This window comes from Gopherus flavomarginatus, chromosome 4 (assembly GCF_025201925.1).
Source record: "Gopherus flavomarginatus isolate rGopFla2 chromosome 4, rGopFla2.mat.asm, whole genome shotgun sequence".
NCBI classification, from domain to species: domain Eukaryota; kingdom Metazoa; phylum Chordata; order Testudines; family Testudinidae; genus Gopherus; species Gopherus flavomarginatus.
Genome location: NC_066620.1, coordinates 77,890,926 through 77,913,220, shown reverse-complemented (window position 1 = coordinate 77,913,220; position 22,295 = coordinate 77,890,926). Strand labels below are relative to the sequence as shown.

The following is a 22,295-nucleotide window of genomic DNA, read 5'->3' as shown; positions in this document are numbered from 1 at the left end:
TGCTGTTGAAAAAAGACAGTGGATCTCTTCGCTCAGGCAGAGAATATCTTATCCACTGGAGCCCTTCATGTTCAAAACAGACTACTAGGAGGCTGACTGTTTGAACAGAACAGATCCTGTGTCTATAGGAACAGTCCCTGACATTTCAACTGGTTGGGGAGCATTGGGACACATGGCACTGGACCTCTCCAACGTCAAGTGGTCTGCAAAGAAATCCTACAGCAGATTTTTTTTTCAACAAGGTGGCCTAAATGATGGATCTGGGATAACTTTTCAGTCACCTGGCCGTTGACTCATATATACATTTTACTCTCCACCTGATGAGAAATTATGCTTAAAAAGTTAAAAGTCAGCCCTGATCTAATTTTTCTGGCTCCAAGTTGACTGAAAAAATTGTGACACTATAAATCATCTATTTAGAGTCCTAGTGTTCTCCTTCCAAACTTGTTAATGCAGGACACATTAAGGTACTCGATTCCTGCTTGTCTTTTGGTTTTGGCCCTTCATGGGAGGGAAGAATGCTAAGAATGGTTATGTGTCAAAGTGTTGGTTGGTTCCCCTGTTGTCTTCAACATCCCATATTATATGTTAACATATAGACACTTTTTCCTCCTAGGGTAAAGATAAGTACTTACTACGTTCCCCTGTATATTACACTTTTGTCAGGAGTTACAAACACTAAAAATTGTCATTAAGCCAAAAAGAAAAATTCTACCCAATAATGCAGCAATGTAGCTAGGAAAATTAATTGTAGCATTACAATGAATATAGAAAGATTTGCGACCTATGAAATATCTCTGTCTCCACTTAACAGGAGTATTGCAAAAAAGACCACACGCCCTAATACAAGGTCATCCAAGGAACTAACATTGAGAAGAAAAATGAGATTTAAATGTGATTGCAGTGTTTTATTTTTTAAGATACAGGGAGATTCATTATACTCCAGGAAAAAATACCATTGTTGTTTGTTCATGTATTGTCTTGTATGATACTTGCATTTCAATCTGTTCAATAATTCATTCTGTTGTTCCATTCCTTTTTCAAAATCCTGAATAAGAGTTAAGTAACACTAAACAATATGAACCCCTTTGATTTAGTTAAAAATACAGTATATGTAGATATACATCAAATTGCATTCAAATGCAACCCAACTGATTTTTGAATGAGAAATACCACTTAAAAGGGAAATACTTTGATCTTGGAGACTTTATAAAAAGCCAAAAGAAAAGAAAAGGGAGAGGAGGGCAGGAAGAAAAAGTATTGTCTCAATGCATACTTGAATGAATAAATCTTTTGCAGATTACTAATAGTCAATAATGTTGTTTGGAGAATTCGGAGATGTTCTGTTTTGAATCAAACATATTTACACTTAAAATCACTCCACGAATTAAGTAGTTTGACCATGAACAGATGCTAAAAAGTAAAGTTAAAAAAAAGTGATTTGTTACAAGGGCATAATTATTTGTAAAGCTTAATTGTCTAGCTTTTGAATAAACACTTTTAAATTTTTGTTTGCTTGTTTTTTCTAGAGAGCACAATCAGATGAACTGGAAAAAATAGAAAAGCACGGCAAATCATCCAAAGAGAAGGAGAATGCCAAATCTTTGGACAAACCTGAACAGTAAGGACACTGTCTTCAACAGAACAAGTTTCCTGGGAGATGTGTATGCTGCTTTCTTTAGGGAAACTTAATGTGCTCTAATAACCTAACTAGAAGTGTTACGAAGAAGCAAATAGAAGTGAAAAACCTTCACTAACTAAACTAAATCATTTTCTTTAATCATTCCTCCAGGTTTCTTTATGAACTCTCACTAATCCCCAACTTTTCAGAACGAGTATTTTGTATCCTGTTCCAATCAACATTTTCAGAAACCATTTGCTCTGTCCATCGCAAACTTGAATTGCTACAGAAACTCTGTGAGGTAGGTTCTGGTCCATATAAAGGTAGAGCTAGATTTTCTGATATTTAATCTTTCTTGTTCAGCTGTACTCATATTTCAAAAGTTTTCTTTTATTTACTTGAAGCACTCATTAAATCTGAAGGATAGCAGTCCTGCAGAATGGAACGTTTTATGATTGTGCTCCAAGATCAAAGCAAATTTTAAAATTGGCTTTCGCTGCTGAACTATAACATCACGAGTTTGCAGCCAATACACATCAGCCTCTAGAGAATACTGTAACTTCTGCTTTTGCCAAAGCAAAATCTTCCATCATCATAGTTACTGTCTCACTTCTTGCACTTTCCAAACGAGTGCCATTTTAGCTCATTTTGAGTGCATGCTTTGATTTTGAACATGTTTGTTCAATAGTTATGGAATATCTGATCTAAATGAGCTGTCTCCTTAACAACAGATAAAAGGTCACATATTTAAATTAATACTATGCAAATTTCTTAAACCTTCTTATTAAAGAGAAATAATGTCAATTCTGCTGTTTGTGATGTGTCTTGAAAAGGTTGCTGTAAAATTAGTACTAAATCAATAGCTTTGAAGTAATGCAGAGTTCGTTTTTCATAACCTAGTGCTTGTAAGAAATATTTAAATACATAGGATAAATTTAATCTTTATACAATGGGCATTTTAAAAAAGAATTACTTCATCCTATTAGAAATATGTGTTCCCTAAGGTCCCAGTCCAACAAGTTGTGCTATATGCTGCATATTTATTGTTTTTGCAGAAATGATTGCAGGACCAAAGTAAATGCACCGCTTGGGAATACCATGGCATGCTAAGAAAGTACTGTAGCCTCTTCCTGAATGGTCAGTCTGTTGTTATACCTCAGACTGACTTTCTGCATAAATAGGGCCCTACCAAATTTATGGCCATGAAAAAATGTGACCCAGATCATGAAATCTGGTTTCTCCTGTGAAATCTGTATAGTATAGTAAAAGTACACACAAGACCAGATTTTGCGGAAAGACCAGCGTTTCTCAAACTGGGGGTCCCCAGCAAAAGAGAGGTGAGGTAGGGGGAGGGGAGTCGCAAGGTTATTGTAAGGGGATTGTGGTATTGCCTAGGGCCGCCTTTAGGCCAATTCAACCAATTCCCTTGAATCGTGCCTGGTCTCTAAGAGGGCCCCGCGCCCAAGCCCCAGTTCGGTGTACTGGCAAGAGCCAGTGCGCTGTACCGGGGTGGCCTGGCTTCCCCAGGGGGCAATTTAAAGGGCCTGGAGCCCTGGGGTAGGGCTGTGGGGTTCTGGGGCTATTTAAAAAGTCCAGGGCTTCTGTTGCTTCTACCGCTGCTTCCCCAGAGCTCCTGTGGATTTTTAAAGGGCCAGGGCGGTAGAAGCAGGGGAGCCTCAGTCCCTTTAAATAGCTGCAGGAGCCCTCGGGTAGTGGGGGGCTCCAGCTGCCTCTGCCGCCCCAGTCCTTTAAATAGCCACAGGAGCCCCACCACTTCCCCAGGGCTCTGGTGGCTATTTGCAGGGCCAGGGCTGTGGAAGCAGGGGAGCCCTGGGCCCTTTAAATAGCCTCCAAGCCCCAGGCTGCTGCTGCTGCTACCCCGGTGGGGGAGGGAGGAGGACGGGGCACTTACGGTACAGGGTGGGCTGTACCCTCTGTACCCGCACCCCCTGCCTGCAGCCAGCCCCTGCTGCACCCCTACCTGCTGCCAGCCGTGCACCCCCTGTCCCGCCCGCTGCCAGCCCCTGCCTGCAGCCAGCCCTTGTCTCCAGCCAGCCCCGCACCCCACTGCTCATAGCCAGCCCTTCCGCGCCCACTGCCCTGTCTCCAGCCCACCCCTGCCGCACCCCGCTGTGGCCCTGCCCGAAGCCAGCCAGCCCCCCACCCACCCCTGCTCGCACCAGCTCTGCACCCCCTGCCCTGCCTCCAGCCAGCCCCATGTCCACTGGTGCCCTGCAGTTCCCAGGGCAGTAACCCTGCACACCTGCTTCAATGAGGGGGGCAGGGAGCAGCTGGGACCCACATATGTGCACACCCTCGGGTGACCAGACAGCAAGTCTGAAAAATCGGGATGGGGTGGAGGGTAATAGGATCCTGTATAAGAAAAAGACTCAAAAATCGGGATTCTCTCTATAAAATTGGGACATCTGGTCACCCTAGAACACCCCCAGGAGTGGTGGAGACCCACACATGTGAAACGGAGCTCATTTCTAGTTCAGGCCAATCTTTTTAAAAAAGAACTTTAGGTAGGGTTAACATACATCCATATTTTCCTGAACATGTCAGGCTTTTTGGTTCTTAAATCGCCGTCCAGGGAAAATACGGACGTATGGTAACCGTATTGGTACAAAAAATACATACTATGGCACATCCCTTATATCAGAACTTTTTATAGGGAGCCAGTTGCTAAGAAATGAAAGGTTTTCTTTTTTTTAACATGTGTGGTTTGTTTTTTAGTCATCCCTGCCAGTGGTCCGCCAAAAATGTTTGAATCGGGCCCCACACTTCTTAAAGCCGGCCCTTGCCACTTTCACTCTGCACTGCCTTCAGAGCTGGGTGGCTAGAGAGTGGTGGCTGCTGGCCAGGTGCCCAGTTCTGAAGGCAGCGCCCTGTCAGCAGCAGTGCACCATGCCACCCTTACTTCTGAACTCCACTCCTTCAGAGTTGTGTCAGGACCCTACAGTTACAACACCATGAAATTTCAGATTTAAATGTCTGAAATCATGAATTTTAGAATTTTTAAAATCTTATGACTGTGAAATGGACCAAAATGGACAGTGAATTTGGTAGGGCCCCATGCATAAAGAATGTAGTAACTTGAAATCTACAAATACCATTTTTCCCTCAAATACCCATTTTGAGAGTAATCAGGTGTGCTAAAATTAGAGTGAATTTAATTTGCTGCAAGTTGTCATTATTGCTTTAGATTTGAGTGTCCCTGATATGAGTGTGATGTTCTCCAAAATTATAGCTACAGTGTAAAATGCAACATCAAACTGCAATCTAAAGGTTGTAACTATTCTGTTAATTACGGATATCCATAGTTACTTAATTTTTTTCTTTACCTTCTTAAGGATTTTAACTGAGATTATATATATATATATATATATATATATATTTCCTGTTTTACAGACATTGAAAAGTGGGTCAGGAGTTATGCAGGTTCTGGGTTTGGTTCTCGCATTTGGAAATTACATGAATGGTGGAAACAGAACCCGGGGACAAGCAGATGGGTTTGGATTGGACATTCTTCCAAAGCTGAAAGATGTTAAGAGCAGTGTAGGTATATTGACTGTAGAACAATATTCCATTCTTTAAGAAAAGAGCGATAAAGCAGCACTCTGTTCATAATAAATGTTTTCCATACCTTATATAAAGTTAAAGCTAGTACACTTCTACCCTGATATAACGTGACCCAATATAACATGAATTTGGATATAATGTGGTAAAACAGTGTTCCGGGGAGGCAGGGCTGCGCACTCCAGTAGATCAAAGCAAGTTCGATATAATGCAGTTTCACCTATAATGCAGTAAGATTTTTTTTGCTCCCAAGGACAGTGTTATATCGAGGTAGAGGTGTATCAGACAGAAATATTTATCAGTGGACACATTTGATTGCACTTAGAGTGAATTCATTTGTAGAACCATTTGGAAATGAATCTGCCTTCGGTATGGCTATTAAACTGATGAACAAATCAGTGTCTCAAATTAGAAATTCTTACTTCCTGACTTAGTGTATATTTGAATCTCCGTATGCTGCATATTTATGGCTTTTATTTTCAGTTTTTTCTTCTATATAATTAATTTTTACTCTTTAAAATCATATGTGTTTCAGAAGTGGAAACTGTTGTAACAAAAAACAGTTCCAGTAAACTGATTTTGGAGTATTTGGGAGACACAAAATAGAGAAAAATGACTGAGTAGGTGTTATAGTTACCATATAATACCTAATACTGGAAACCCTAATATCTAAAATGTGACGTGTTTCCTATACTGGTAAATTGGATGATCATATGAATCCGCCAGGCCTATATATACAGCACAGAGTCACTGGGCTGTGGAACAGTTTCATGAAAGAAATGGTACGATGGCAAGTATCCTATTATTAAAGCTGCCTAGCATAGCCATTTGGGTGAAGATGGTAAGCAAGGCAAAGGCACTATACACCCATGGTTGTGGCACTGACTCCTGGAGTGAGCTGATATATCAGAAACTCCACTTGCATTTGAGAAAGCAAAGTAAGTTTCAAGTCTTCATGGTTGTGAAGAAAAGCTTGAAAATATAACCCGAGTATAACTGTGATAGGATGTCTGCACAGAGAATGAAATATTTTATTACATTTAAGGCCCCAACTCAGCAAAGTAGTTAAGAACTTTTTTTCCTTCAAGCACTGCCTTAAGTCCATCCCTATTCAGCAAAGAACTTAAGGGTGTGTTTTGCTTTTAACAGCATAATTCAGTAAGGAATATTAGCTTCCGTTCAGAATTCCCTTGCTCTTAATAAAGAGTAAAGGATAAAGGTGCTTTAATTAAAGCTTTTTTTAAAAAAAGTTAATAGACTCTACTACAGGGTTTCTCAAACAGGGGTTGCCACTTGTGTAGGGAAAGCCCCTGGCGGGCCAGACCGGTTTGTTTACCTGCCCCATCTGCAGGTCTAGATGATCACGGCTCCCACTGGCTGCAGATCGCTGCTCTGGGCCAATAGGAGCTGCTGGAAGTGGCATGGGCCGAGGGACATACTGGCCGCCGCTTCCAGCAACTCCCATTGGCCCGGAGCAGTGATCCACGGCCAGTGAGAGCTGCGATTGGCCGGACCTGTGGAGAAGGCAGGTAAACAAACCAGTCCGGCCCGCCAGGGGCTTTCCCTACACAAGCGGCGACCTGTTTGAGAAACCCTGCTCTATTATACTTTAAATATGACATAGCAACATAATAAAATTTACCTTTATTATTTTGTTCTTTCTACAGGATAATAGCAGAAGTCTTCTATCATATATTGTCTCATATTATTTGCGTAATTTTGATGAGGTGAGTGAGTTATCTTTGCAAATTTAAATAAAATTAAATAAACTAATTATTAAAACTTGTATTACCTTATATTGGTTAAGATTACTTTAATCTGTATGTTATTGTTCATAAGTAATACTTGTGCTAACTGTCCACTACTTGCCTTAATAAGTAAAATTTTAAGAAGTACTAGTCATTTAAAATTTATACCTTTAAAAATAAAGGTAAAGTAAATGTTCATTTATGTTTTTGTCAGGACGCTGGAAAAGAGCAATGCATCTTTCCTCTTTCAGAGCCACAGGACCTCTTTCAGGCTTCACAAATGAAATTTGATGACTTTCAAAAAGATCTTCGCAAACTAAAAAAAGATCTGCGAGGTACTGTAACTAGATCAGACTACAGAATGTCAATAACATATAGCTCTATGTCACTTTTTGTATAATTTCTGGAAACTTGCTGGTATGTAAAATATGTTATGAAAGGTAGATCTTAAATCCTGTGTTTTGCCTTTGAATCCTTGACTTGGTGTTTTTATAGCGAGCGATCAGCAATATTATAGCCATGTTATCAAGATTTAAAAATAAATTGCATGTCAGAAAGATGTTCAGATGCAGTTCTGAGTACTGCTGAGGAGTAAAGATGAAGCAACATAAACTAGCTGCCCCAAGTAACCTGGATACAACCCCTGCCCCCAGTTCAGCCATGTGAAGTGAGTTCATACAGCAGCTTTTACAGTTTTCAAATGATTATCTGGTGGATATTATCTGATCTCAATACCCGAGAATGGAGGCATATAGATGCTGATTCAGAATGGTTCTTGAAGTTAGGCACAGGTTTAAGTACTTTCATGGATTGGGGCCATAATTCCTCATGTCACCATGATAAATTTTCACAAGCTGTTTTCTTTGCATTGACAAAAGCTGAAATATCATTACATTAAGAGTGAAATTCACACCATCCATATGGAGTTATTGGGCCTTGCGGGGGGGGAATTAAGCAGGGGTTATATGGGGATGGAAATTATATTTCTTCCTCAACCTACCGTGAGGGTGTAGATCCCCTTAGTGCCATTGCTTCGGCCCCTAAACTGGAATAGTGACTGCTCAGTTTTAGTGCTACTGAATCCGTGTAGCAACATTTTCCATGATCTCTCCTGCACACTTCTCTTAGCAATAGCCAATTTGGGACATGTGTAGGGAGCTCTTCCAGGTCCTATATAGAGGAACCCACTCAAAGCCAATCCACAGTCCTTCACAGCTTTACTGAAGGTCTTGAATGGTGCACAATGTCTTATGCTGGCCCTCCACGCCATGGAAGAATGTCAAAAACTAGTATTAATACAGCATTAAAATTGCAAGTTCAAGCACTCACAAGTCAGGAAATTCCAACATTTAAAGTTGCTCTAGCTAAGTTAAGCTCACCCCCTTGGACACTTTATGCATTATCTGGAATAAAGTAGTGCATTTAAGGTTTACAATGGGGCAAAGTTAACTATGCACAAATGCTATTTTTAAAATGTTATATAACTTTTAACTGAAAAAGAGAGAGAATGAATCTGGCTTCAATTGCTTTTCTTAGAACTATTTTTTTTAGCTCGTGCTTTATTCAAGCAATGCTGATTTTCCAATGGACCTTATAAATTCCTTAAACTAGCAAGTTCCTACCTAAACAGCTGAACACTTAGGGCTTGAATCTGCAAGTGAAGACCATCTCTGACACAGTACTTCTTTCCATTTGACATCAGTGATAGCTGACAAAACTCAAGAGGTGTTCAATACCTAGAAATATCAGACCCTTAACTAGCTGTGTGCATGTGCATTTATGTTTAAGTGCAAGGTTGTAGACTCTCAGTGAAATTCTGACCCCATTGCAGTCAATGGCAAATCTCCTATTGACTCCAGTAGGGTCAGAATTTCACCTTTAATTTATATTTTTTGTAACTGCAAGTCAGAAACGTTCAATCACTCATAACTTTGGTACAACAAAGACTGTTTTCAATTCAAACAAAGGCACCAGTCAATCAGGACTATGTCCATTTCACTTTTCAAAAATACAGTGTCTCTGTTCAAAAAGTATGTTAAAATATTATTTCAATGAGCTTTTTTCCCCACCCTCCAAATATTTAAAAAAAAAATCACAGAAGAAAAAATTTTGAATAGAGACCAGTCATGCGAAACCTCAGTCCAGTAGGTTTGTTTCAGAATGAGATTGTAATAAAGGCTTTTAATGGAAACATTTGTAACCATAAGTCTAGCAGCTGATTCCAGCAATTGCTATATTTTCCAATTTAAATATGTAAGTAACACACATGGAGACATGCAGACTTAAATCACCTTTGGTTTTTTTAAATTATTTCTATGTAATGCTAATTCACAATGATAAGCTTGGTTGCTTGCTTTTATCAAACGGGTAGATTTTTTTCATTTGCTTCAAGGGAAAAAAACCCACTTGTGATTTCCATATCTTTATGCTTTTCCCATTATGACTGCATGGGCTTTTGTCTGTGTTTGTTTAAGTTTATGAATTGTATGCCTTGCAATTTGCAAATATCAGTGAACAAAACCTCTTCCAAGAGTTTAATTAGGCTAAAAGCTTCAATCTAAAAGATTTTCAGAAAAGTAAGTTGGGTGCCTACCGCCTTCTTGCTTGGAACAGAGATTTCAGTTACAAAATGGTTTAAAAAAAACAGGAATTAAAGATATACACAAATTACAGTGGAAACTATACATGATTAAACTCACAGGCAGTTTATTTCTGCTGTTGTTTAAAAAGAATGTATGGCGGGGATTAATGTGTTATGTACTAGACATTTTAATAAACAAGAGACTGAAGAACAGCTAGGTGTTTTATTAATATACCTACTGAGTTTGGCTCCATCAATTGCCCCCAGATTTCTCAGCTCTCCAGGATTCTCAATTTAGCCTTTGAGTTCAGTGACATATAGTTTGTTAAGCAACCTGATCTGCTTTTGATCTCTCCTGGCTGTCAGCAGCCCTCCTTCATGCAGTCTTGCCAAGTAATGACTTCTGTTCTTATGTCATTCCACAAGAGAAATTTTAGCACTTGCCACATGACTTAAATCAACTGACCATGTAAAGAAAGTCAGGCAGCTAGGGTCACAGAAACAATAGATTTTTGATGCAAAGGTTTCTGCATTGTGCATATCTATTATTTTGGATTATCAAAGTAATTTTCTAGCTGTAAAAAGGTATTTTTGTTTCCATTACTATGTGGATTTTGAAAGCTACCTTTTAGGTGAATCAAAGACTTTCACTGGAAATAAAAGGGGGCAGGGTCTCCATTGATACCAGGCATCTGAGGTGTGGTACTCATCAGCAGCTACACCAAATTCTGGCCATTAGAATGTTGGGGGAGAGGAAGGGGAGAAAGAGAATGTAGAAAACTGGACTTGGATTCAGGGAAGAGGTAAAACACTAAAAAGGCAATAAGTATTACAGCATTTGTGAAGCACATCTTATGGTGAGTTTAAACCATCTGGGAATGGCTCTTGGAATGTGTTGTCATGGGAGCTCTGCAATAGTAGATTAGTTCACAAGCATAAAATTCATCAGTCGTAATGCATTGCACAACTTCCACTAAAGTTCCAGTGAAATAAAATTAAAAACACTAGGGGGGTAGATTTATTTTCTGCCTAACTAGTTAAAATTTAAAAGCACCCAACCAAGTATAGTATGAACAGACTGATCTAAAATCTTGAATCTGCCAGAGTTTGTCTGCATGTCATGATGTGGTAGTACTATTATCATATTCAATTGACAACCATTGACATTACAAATTAACAAGGTAATTGTGGTGACTTAAACAATATGCTTTTTTGTGCTATTTTGTATGTATTCGGAGTACTTATGATTCACTGAATAATCCTGCATCTGCAGGAGGATAGATTAGATTAGCCAATCAGTCTTTCCCATCTCTGAATTATGTGACTGAAAAATGTTTATAAGAATACTTAGCGCTTGTGGAGAATGTCATATTTTCAAAGTACTTTCCAAACAAGCTTCAGCAACTCTGAGAGGTATACAAATATTCTTGATTTACCGCATCTACCATTTTCTTCTGCTTTTACCTGGAACTATAAGCCTCTGCTCTTGCGTCTATGACTTGACCCACAGAGAGCCAAATTCACAATTTGCAAAGCAAGCACCATTCACGAGTGGTAATGAATTAGGTCAAAAAATGCAGTAACTCATATACTCACAGGTTAATGTCCAAAAGCACATCACCCTCATCTGTACTTGAATGTCATCCTCATTCCTGCGGTTCCCTATTTGTCCCCATTTTCAGCCCATATCCACCTTCAACTATCCTCCCAACCATCTGCACATGATGCTTGGCATCAGATTAGTGCTGATCAAGGGAGCAGCCACAGGAATCACTCAATGATTTGCTACCTCTCTCCCAAACCAGGCTTGAATGTGCTTCTATGCTTGTAGTCCCAGTTTTTGGGGAAGTGGAATAGAATGAATTACATGAGAAATTCCTCAACTCCTGAGAGGGCTGAATTCATTGACTCTGCGATACTCCTCTTGCTATCTGTTCTAAATGTATTGTGTAACACCATCTCATAATTTTTTTAAATAGATTCATCAAGGTCATCATTTTTAGATTCAATATTTAAGTCTTGCAGTCACACAAATTAAAATTTCTACAAATTTATTTTCTACAAATGTTTCTACAAATTTAAAAATCATTAAATATTTTTACAGCTTTCTGTCTGAGGCAGTGTGATGAGATACACAGCCAGATGTGAAATATTAACATGCTAATTTGCAGAAGAGATGATTTCTGCCTTTTTATTAGTAAATGCCAAATCTGTTAAGATAAATATTAGTTAAAATATACCAACACATCTGTGCTTCAGGCAGTCACTCAGTTCCAGTTATTCAGAAGCATATAGAGCATTCTTAAAATATAGAGATACATATTGCTTTTGCTTATAAATCATCAACGCTGCATCAACATACTCCAGCAGCTTGTGCAGCCATCACTGAAGGGGTTAATTACTGAAACTGTGTGGCATGCAGACTCCTAAACCTAAACCAGATGTAAACTAAAAGCCAGGCTTTCAGTCAATCTGTGAGTCATGTTTTACTGTCCTTAAAACTCCAAACAAGGAGCTGTCTATGAAAGCCCTTGAAGCTTGAGCAGTTCTTAGTGTAAGTCTTAACAATACCAAAAAAATAAATACAAGAAAACTGAGAGCTTGTTCTATTTGTGGCAGAGTTTGTCTTTCAGATGATGCCAGTTTCAGTCCCCTTCATTAAATTCTTAGCTGTCCTTAAAGTTACAAATGGTAGTTGTAAATGTTATATGGAAGTGCTGGGAAAACAGTGGTTAAACCTTACATCTCCGGAGTGTCACTTAAACAGAAAGTACACACACTCATCACGTATTTCTTATTCACTGAAACATCTTTTCCAATCCATATTTCTTCAGACTGTGTAAGTGGCCCTGGATCAATATGGGCTCTTTGATTGTGTTCAGTTTTACTGTGCTAACCTCATAGCAAATAAAATCTGCGATGTTAGGATAGATGAACCTGGTCAGGTAAATGGAGAGTCAGCCAAACCTTGAACCAAACATGTGCTGTGGTTGAAAAATATCAGTCAGGCTTTGGTATTAGAGGTTTTGTTCATGGAAATACCATGTGAGACAGGCCTTTCTCATGGTATTAGACACAGCTGGAACCGGGAAGCTTTAGAAATATTACCAAATCTTGTTATCAGATGTTCAGTCCAATTTTCGGACCAGCAAAATATGACTGAGAGTCTGAAGTATGGATACCTGGATATTTTATGTTCATCCATCACTGTTTCAAAGTGTTCTTATTTGACATATACTGTATCATGCAGGGAAGAAAATAATACATACTATAATAGACTGACTATTCAGAAATGTGTGAATACTAATCAGAGAGCAATGATGTGTGTGAACTATCATCATGCTTCAGAACATAAGCCAAACGCTAACAGTCTGAGTGTTAGAAACTTTTCCCATGAGAAAGTTACTGAATTAGTCCAGTACAAGGTTTAAACACAGTCCTCTGAAGCACATGGTGCTGGTCATTCTTGGAGACAAGATACCGGATTATGTGGACTATTGGTCTCATCCAGTGTGGCATTTCCTATGTCGATATGGTAATGATAGGTATTTTTTTTATTTAAGATTTTAAACTTCTTAGAAGAAAGTACGAGGCCAGTACAATGCTAATGAGTAGTGTAGACTTCAGGGTTCTGAAATCTATTGTTTCACAAAGCTGTGTACAATAAAGTTCTTTATTATTTACTAGCTTCTATTCATATTTGGAAAATAGAGATGGAAAGAGTAGCTTGACAGCTGAGAAGGTAATGCAGTTTATAACTTCAGACAGACTTTGGTTTCTTTTGAAATGGCCAACAAAATTGTCAGTTGTGGTGGTCTTGTTCACTTTGCCTGTACCAGCAAACCTGACATTTTTGCAGTTTCAGGTAAGTTCCCTACTTTTGCTGCTTTCTCCCTGCAATCCAGTCATTTGCTTTCATGTTTAGGGACTTGCAAAGTTATGCAAGTAACAAGTTTCAGAGTGGTAGCCGTGTTAGTCTGTATCAGCAAAAAGAACATGGAGTACTTGTGGCACCTTAACCACAAGTGCTCCTCGTTCTTTTTGCAACTAACAAGGAAACCCCCAAATAGCAGTTAGTTTGCGGTGAACATGCAATTGAGGATATCAGACATGAGTCTTTTTTAAAAAAGGAGTAGAGATGGGACCAATTATTTAAGGTGGTAAATAAGTACAGTTTGGATCAGAGGCCTGATAGGAGGGAGAGGATGCTAAAGTTTTTGTTTCATATTCAAACTTCTGGGTACTTACTTCAACTGAACCTCCTTGAGCTTTACCAACTGGTAGACCCAGTCACCGGATATTGTTAATAAAAGAACCTAGCTAAATATTAAGAGAAATGTCTTTAAACTAGGACTGTCAGGTGATTAAAATAATTAATCATGAATAATCACACGATTAAAAAAATCTCTATTAATCACACGATTAATTGCACTGTATAGCTCAGTGGTTTGAGCATTAGCCTGCTAAACCCAGGGTTGTGAGTTCAGTCCTTGAGGGGGCCATTTGGGGATTGATCCTGCTTTGAGCAGGGGGTTGGACTAGATGATCTCCTGAGGTCCCTTCCAACCCTAATCTATGATTCTAAGAATACCATTTATTTAAATATTTTTGGATGTTTTCTACATTTTCAAATATATCAATTTCAATTACAACACAAAATACAAGGTGCACAGTTCTCACTTAATATTTATTTTTTATTCAAAATATTTCCACTATAAAAAACAAAAGAGAGAATTTTCAGTTCACCTAATACAAGTACTGTAGTGCAATCTCTATCATGAAAGTTGAACTTAAAATTATTTATAAATAATAACTGCATTCAAAAATAAAACAATGTAAAACTTTAGAGCCTACAAGTCCAGTCAGTCCTACCTTCAGCCAATCACTCAGACAACAAGCTTGGTTACAATTTGCAGGAGGCAATGCTGCCAACTTCCTGTTTACAATGTAACCTGAAAGTGAGAACAGGCATTCACGACATATTATGTGCCAGATGTGCTAAAGATTCATATGTCCCTTTTTGACGTTCCCCTCTGGTATTATCTGGACCAGTGATCTGCTACATCACTCCAATCCTTGACTCTAGGAACCAGCCTTACCCTGCTCTGCTGTGAAAACCCCCATTCCTGGACTGTTCATGCACAGCCTCTGGCATGTAAGCTGCTTCCAGCTACTTGCAACTGAATGACAGTAACCAATATCCCCCGCTGGACACTGCAAGCTTACACGATTTCATCAATTTAACAAAGAAATTGATATGTATCAGGCTTGTTATCCCAAGGGAAGCCTCTGACATGCTTCAAACCAATCATACTGCTTCAGAAAGAGTAAACAAACAGATTTATTAACTATAAAGATAGATATTAAGTGATTATATGTCAAAGCACAACAAATCAGATTTGGCCAAATAAAATAAAAGCAAAACACATTCTAAGCTGATCTTAACACTATCATTGCCCTTACAAATTTAGCTGCTTCTCACCACAGGCTGGCTGGTTGCTTTTCAGCCAGGCTCTCCCCTTTGACCAGTGCTTCAGTTGCTTCCTGTGGTGTGTGTAGGTGTAGATGAAAGAGAGAGGAAGAACATGGCTATCGTCTCATCCTTTTATCATTTCACTTCCTTCCTGTTGTCTTTGTCCCCTCCTTCAGAAACAGTTGAGCATTACTGAGTCTCTCCAAACAAGGATGAGCAATTCCCCTGGTGTGGCCTCATGCTGGTGAGTCATTGCATTGCAGCTCCTTTGCTGGACAATGACTGTGGGTGGGTTGTTTGACACCCCACCCAGGTGTTGGTTACTTTCCTTGCTGTTGCCTCTGGGGAGCTAATATCTGGCTGATTCCCTCAACTTACAGCATGTTTTAGTGACAACCATACTACACAAATCTAATAATTTCATATGAATTATATATCTATGTATATCTATATATATCTATATAAAAAAATATGGATAGAGAAATGACTTTCAGCAGATCATAACTTTTCCCCTGATAGCTTACAAAGCATGTTTTATATGCAAGATCACGAATATATGAAAATGAGGAATATGAGGGTTACAATATGCTCCCCCAAGGATAGAATGTCACACTCTTCATGCTTCAACCACCATTCCAGAGGACATGCGTCCGTGCTGATGACGAGATTTGCTTGATAATGATCCAATGCAGAGCAGACCAACGCATGTTCATTTTCATCATCTGAGTCAGATGCCACCAGCAGAAGGTTGATTTTCTTTTTTGGTGGTTTGAGTTCTGTAGTTTTTGCATCAGAGTGTTGCTCTTTTAAGACTTCTGGAGGCATGCTCCACACCTCGTCCCTCTCAGATTTTGGATGGCACTTCAGATTCTTAAACCTTGGGTCAAGTGCTGTACCTATTTTTTAGAAATTTCACATTGGTACCTTCTTTGCATTTTGTCAAATTTGCTGTGTAAGAGGTCTTCAAACAAACGTGCTGAGTCATCATCCGAGACTACTCTAACATGAAACATATGGCAGAATGCAGGTAAAACAGAAGACGAGACATACAATTCTCCCCCAAGGAACACAGTAACAAATTTAATTATCACATTATTTTTTAATGAGCATCATCAGCATGGAAGCATGTCCTCTGGAATAGTGGCCAAAGCATGAAGGGGCATATGAATGTTTAGCATATCTGGCACGTAAATACCTTGCAATGCTGGCTACAAAAGTGCCATGCAAATGCCTGTTCTCACTTTCAGGTGACATTGTAAATAAGAAGCAGGCAGCAATATCTCCAGTAAATGTAAACTGTGACTGGAATAACAGAGACTTGGTGGGATAACTCACATGACTGGAGTACTGTCATGGATGGATATAAACTGTTCAGGAAGGACAGGCAGGGCAGAAAAGGTGGAGGAGTTGCATTGTATGTAACAGAGCAGTATGACTGCTCAGAACTCCAGTATGAAACTGCAGAAAAACCTGAGAGTCTCTGGATTAAATGCAGAAGTGTGAGCAACAAGGGTGATGTTGTGATGGGAGTCTGCTATAGACCACCAGACCAAGAAGATGAGGTGGACGAGGCTTTCTTTTAACAACCAGCAGAAGTTACTAGATCGCAGACCCTGGTTCTCATAGGAGACTTTAATCACCCTGATATCTGCTGGGACAGCAATACAGCGGTGCACAGACAATCCAGGAAGTTTTTGGAAAGTGTAGGGGACAGTTTCCTGGTCCAAGTGCTGGAGGAACCAGCTAGGGGCAGAGCTCTTCTTGACCTGCTGCTCACAAACAGAGAAGAGTTAGTAGGGGAAGCAAAAGTGGATGGGAACCTGGGAGGCAGTGACCATGAGATGGTTGAGTTCAGGATCCTGACACAAGGAAGAAAAGAGAGCAGCAGAATACAGACCCTGGACTTCAGAAAAGCAGACTTTGACTCCCTCAGGGAGCTGATGGGCAGGATCCCCTGGGAGAATAACATGAGGGGGAAAGGAGTCCAGGACAGCTGGGTGTATTTTAAAGAATTCTTATTGAGGTTGCAGGAAAAAAACATCCCGATGTGTAGGAAGAGTAGTAAATATGGCAGGCAACCAGCTTCGCTTAACAGTGTAATCCTTGCTGATCTTAAACACAAAAAAGAAGCTTACAAGAAGTGGAAGCTTGGACAAATGACCAGGGAGGAGTATAAAAAATATTGCTCAGGCATGCAGGACTGAAATCAGGAAGGCCAAATCACACTTGGAGTTGCAGCTAGCAAGAGATGTTAAGAGTAACAAGAAGGGTTTCTTCAGGTATGTTAGCAACAAGAAGAAAGTCAAGGAAAGTGTGGGCCCCTTACTGAATGAGGGAGGCAACCTAGTGACAGAGGTTGTGGAAAAAGCTAATGTACTCAATGCTTTTTTGCCTCTGTCTTCACAAACAAGGTCAGCTCCCAGACTGCTGCATTGGGCAGCACAGTATGGGGAGAAGGTGACCAGCCCTCTGTGGAGAAAGAAGTGGTTTGAGACTATTTAGAAAAACTGGACGAGCACAAGTCCATGGGGCCGGATGCGCTGCATCCGAGGGTGCTAAAGGAGTTGGCAGATGTGATTGCAGAGCCATTGGCCATTATCTTTGAAAACTCATGGCAAACAGGGGAGGTCCCGGATGTCTGGAAAAAGGCTAATGTAGTGCCCATCTTTAAAAAAGGAAAGGAGGAGGATCCGGGGAAATACAGGCCAGTCAGCCTCACCTCAGTCCCTGGAAAAATCATGGAGCAGGTCCTCAAGGAATCAATTCTAAAGCACTTAGAGGAGAAGAAAGTGGTCAGGAACAGTCAGCATGGATTCACCAAGGGCAAGTCATGCCTGACTAAACTAATTGCCTTCTATGAGGAGATAACTGGCTCTGTGGATGAGGGGAAAGCAGTGGATGTATTATTCCTTGACTTCAGCAAAACTTTTGACATGGTCTCCCACAGTATTCTTGCCAGCAAGTTAAAGAAGTATGGGCTGGATGATTGGACTATAAGGTGGATAGAAAGCTGGCTAGATCATCGGGCTCAATGGGTAGTGATCAATGGCTCCATGTCCAGTTGGCAGCCAGTTTCAAGTGAAGTGCCCCAAGGGTCAGTCCTGGGGCCTGTTTTGTTCAGTATCTTCATTAATGATCTGGAGGATGGTATGGACTGCACTCTCAGCAAGTTTGCAGATGACACTAAACTTGAGGAGTGGTAGATACACTGGAGGGTAGGGATAGGATACAGAGGGACCTAGACAAATTAGAGGACTGGGCCAAAAGAAACCTGATGAGGTTCAACAAGGACAAGTGCAGAGTCCTGCACTTAGGATGGAAGAATCCCATTCACTGTTACAGACTAGAGACCAAATGGCTAGGAAGCAGTTCTGCAGAAAAGAACCTAGGGGTTACAGTGGACGAGAAGCTGGATATGAGCAACAGTGTGCCCTTGTTGCAAGCAGGCTAATGGCATTTTGGGCTGTATAAGTAGAGGCATTGCCAACAGATCGAGGGATGTGATCATTCCCCTCTATTAGACATTGGTGAGGCCTCATCTGGAGTACTGTGTCCAGTTTTGGGCCCTGCACTACAAGAAGGATGTGGAAAAATTGGAAAGAGTCCAGTGGAGGGCAACAAAAATGATTAGGGGGCTGAAGCACATGACTTATGAGGAGAGACTGAGGGAACTGGGATTGTTTTGTCTGCAGAAGAGAAGGATGAGAGGGGATTTGAAACTGCTTTCAACCACCTGAAAGGGTGTTCCAAAGAGGATGGATCTAGACTGTTCTCAGTGGTACCCGATGACAGAACAAGGAGTAATGGTCTCAAGTTGCAGTGGGGAAGGTTTAGGTTGGATATTAGGAAAAACTTTTTCATTCAGAGAGTGGTGAAGCATTGGAATGGGTTACCTAGGGAGGTGGTGGAATCTCCTTCCTTAGAGGTTTTTAAGGTCAGACTTGATAAAGCCCTGGCTGGGATGATTTAGTTGGGAATTGGTCCTGCTTTGAGCAGGGAGTTGGACTAGATGACCTCCTGAGGTCCCTTCCAACCCTGATATTCTATGATTCTAAACAAAAATGGTTGTCTTAGCGATTTGGCTGAACAAGAAGTAGGACTGGGTGGACTTGTAGGCTCTAAAGTTTTACATTGTTTTGTTTTTGAGTGCAGTTATGTAACAACAAAAAATCTAAATTTATAAGTTACACTTCCATGATAAAAAGATTTCACTACAATACTTGTAGGGAGTCACTTAAAAATATGTATTCTTTTGTTTAACATTTTTACAGTGCAGATATTTGTAATACAATAATATAAAGTGAGCAGTGTACACTTTGCATTCTATGTTGTAATTGAAATCAATATATTTGAAAATGTAGAAAAACATCCAAAATATTTAATAAATTTCAATTGGTATTCTGTTGTTTAACAGTGCGAAATTAATTGCAATTTAATTTTTTAAATTGTGATTATTCTTTGAGTTAATTGCATGAGTTAACTGTGATTGATCAACAGCCCTACTTTAAACATTATCATGTTAAGTTAAATCAAATAGATTTTACAAAGTATGTAACAGACTGAGCAGGCATTCTTTGTGTCACTTATTCTGCACAATTTCACCCACTTTCCCTTGCACTGCTAAGTAAAGGAATATTCAAAAAAAGGCATATACGGGCAGTGTCTTATTCATTCAGTACGAAATATGGAGAGGCAGGAGCACTGCCTGTATCTTTTGTGCTCCTGTCATCTTTGCTTCCTTTAGTCATGCTGTGGAGTAATAACAGCTCAGCAGGACAGAGGTTTTTAGACTCCAATGAAACATTATAGAATATGATATACGAGTACTACATCTAACTGTTCTGTTTAGAGAGATTATGATCCTAAATAGTAGTTTGTTGATCTGGGGGACTGAAGACTACCAAACCTAAAAAACATGTTACGCCTGTTCTACAGAAAATAATGAATCACTAGTTAATTTTAGACAATGACACATTTTAGACTGGTAGGTGATGATCCTGCCATTAGTAAGGCAGTGGTATCAGCATGACTCCCACTGTTTCTAAACGTTGTGATGCTGCATTTGGGGACTTTATTTTCAGCACCCCTATACCTGATCAGACAAAGTAAGATGTGTTTTTCTTCCTTATCTGTATTTTTCCATTGTCTTTGAAGGATCTACACATGGTTGGCAATTTTTGCCAGGAATAGGGTGAATGCTTATCAAAAATGAGAACATTTGCCTCAACCGTCACCCATTTTATAACTGAATTTGAACCAAGCTTCCCCTTTCATGGTTCTGATACTATTAGATGAAGGCCTCCATAATCCAGAACCTGACTCATTACACAAGGTTTTTCTGTTCCATTATCAGTGTGAGTGGAAGCCATTTTTGGTAACACACATGGTAAGCAAAAGTACTAGTTATGCACCATGCTGAATAGTAGGAAGTCTCTAGCTCACTGTGCACCTGCTCCCTTAGTCACAAGACCACAGATTTAAAAAAACAAAAAGAACACAAAAAGGTTGTGAGTGGATGTCAGGCATGTGGACATAGATTTCAGCACAATTCTCTTAATGCCAGGTGCTTCTTTATTTAAGTTCCTTTCTAAGTTTAGCATTCTTTTCTCTTAGGTTCTATGTCTGACACTAAGAATGAGTTACTTTGGGGGAGTGTAGCAGCAGTCTGATGAAGAATTAGCATCTCAGGAACTCCCTTTCCTGCCACTCAGTTCTTCCTTGTATTTAGATGCAATGCTACACAGGGACACTAAAAGATCAAGCCCTAAGAGTATTTTCATTATCATTTTCTAGTCTGGATCAAAACAGGAGGTACAAGGATAGTGAAAGTGTTTTATTCCTGAAATTTATCAACTGTGGGAAATTCCCAGAATCTCATTAATTCTCTAGGCTTGCAGTTCGGTTTTCCCACCCAAGAGGGTTCTCCTGCCTGTCTGAATCAAAACTGAACTCTGAATCTTTTTAGGATAACTAATGTCAAAGTTTAGTCCTTTCACATAAAACAACAGATTGTAGAAACGGGTTTTGTTTTGTTTTTAAGATTCACAAGTCATAGGAGATGTTGCAGGACTCTAAATAGTTCTGTCAAGAAAGAAAGATTAAGTATTTCATTCTGACAATATTACATCTGTTTTTCTTTTCCAAAGCAAAGTGAATATGAAAAAATAGTGTATCTGTGCATTTTCTTAAAGATTTTGAAGGGGAACTGTCATAGGCTGTTGGCATGGGTATAGCGTACAATCTCTGAGGGGCACTTATCCTTAGAGGAGCCACACTTATCTTCTCTTAAATTGACTGAGATATCAGGAGGTCATCCTGAGTTGCAGCTAATGAATTAAAAGAATAAAATGTTTGACCTTTCAAAATGTTGAGAATGATGAGTAATCCATAGCCTGGGAGACAGACAGAACTCATATGATGTTACCTAGACTGTTATGGCAATTTGTGGCAGAGTGCAAGATCTTTCCGCTGGTCATCCTATATTTCTGGATTGGGTCCCTTTGGAAAATCTCCATTGCCACATGGTAATGTTTGAGTGCTTGGGATCAAACACCTTTTTGACTAATTATGTTTTGTAGTTTTCAGTTTACTACCTAAAAGATCCGTCTTCAGTTTTCTTCTATCTAAGTTAGATAAGGTCTTCACTTCCTGTCCTAAAGTCTTGTGTGGTGTTAGGCAGTGTCATTGAACACCTCCCATATTCCATTCCGAGGTGATCACATAAATTAGTTTGTGAAGCATTTTGAGAAGCTTTGTGGTGAACAGTCTTCTATTAAATGTATGAGACCATTTCTGAAAAGGCTTCATGTGGAGTACAATTGTTGACTTTTCGCGAGGTACAAAGTTCACATTCTTGCCTCAAAGACACTGCAAAAGTCTGAGTAAAGGAAGAGAATTGCAGCGTTTGCATTGCAGCGCTTTCACTAGCTATGGAATTGACCTAATATAACACTTATTCACTAAATAAATTAGCAGAATCTCCAAACCTTAGGAAATCATCACATCCGGTAGTAATTCCATTCTGGTATTTGACTTAGCACGTATACATGTTTCATAAGCCTGCCCATGAGTGAGTGGATATGTAACATTTGTTTTCAAACAAGTTGCTTCACAAGCAATGAAGCCCTGTTTAACTTTTTTTAATTGAATAGGGCTACTCATGTTTTAATAAGTCTGTTCACATTTCTATCTTCAATTATACTTTAAAACAAATAAAGGAATCAGAGTATTTACAATTGTCAATGTCTCACTAACTTTATGCCATTTGTGTGGATTGCAACTGAATCATTTGAT

At 39.6% G+C, this 22,295-nt stretch overlaps 1 protein-coding gene across 2 annotated transcripts in view; it reads left to right on the top strand.

The window, feature by feature from the left end:
- FMN2 (formin 2) overlaps positions 1-22,295 on the top strand; it is a 234,538-nt gene that overhangs the window by 147,795 nt on the left and 64,448 nt on the right. For both annotated transcript variants that reach the window (XM_050950369.1, XM_050950370.1), the window contains 5 exons: positions 1,530-1,621; positions 1,793-1,922; positions 5,033-5,179; positions 6,868-6,927; positions 7,163-7,283. In XM_050950369.1, coding sequence (XP_050806326.1) covers positions 1,530-1,621; positions 1,793-1,922; positions 5,033-5,179; positions 6,868-6,927; positions 7,163-7,283 — 550 coding nt within the window. The remainder of the gene's footprint in view (positions 1-1,529; positions 1,622-1,792; positions 1,923-5,032; positions 5,180-6,867; positions 6,928-7,162; positions 7,284-22,295) is intronic.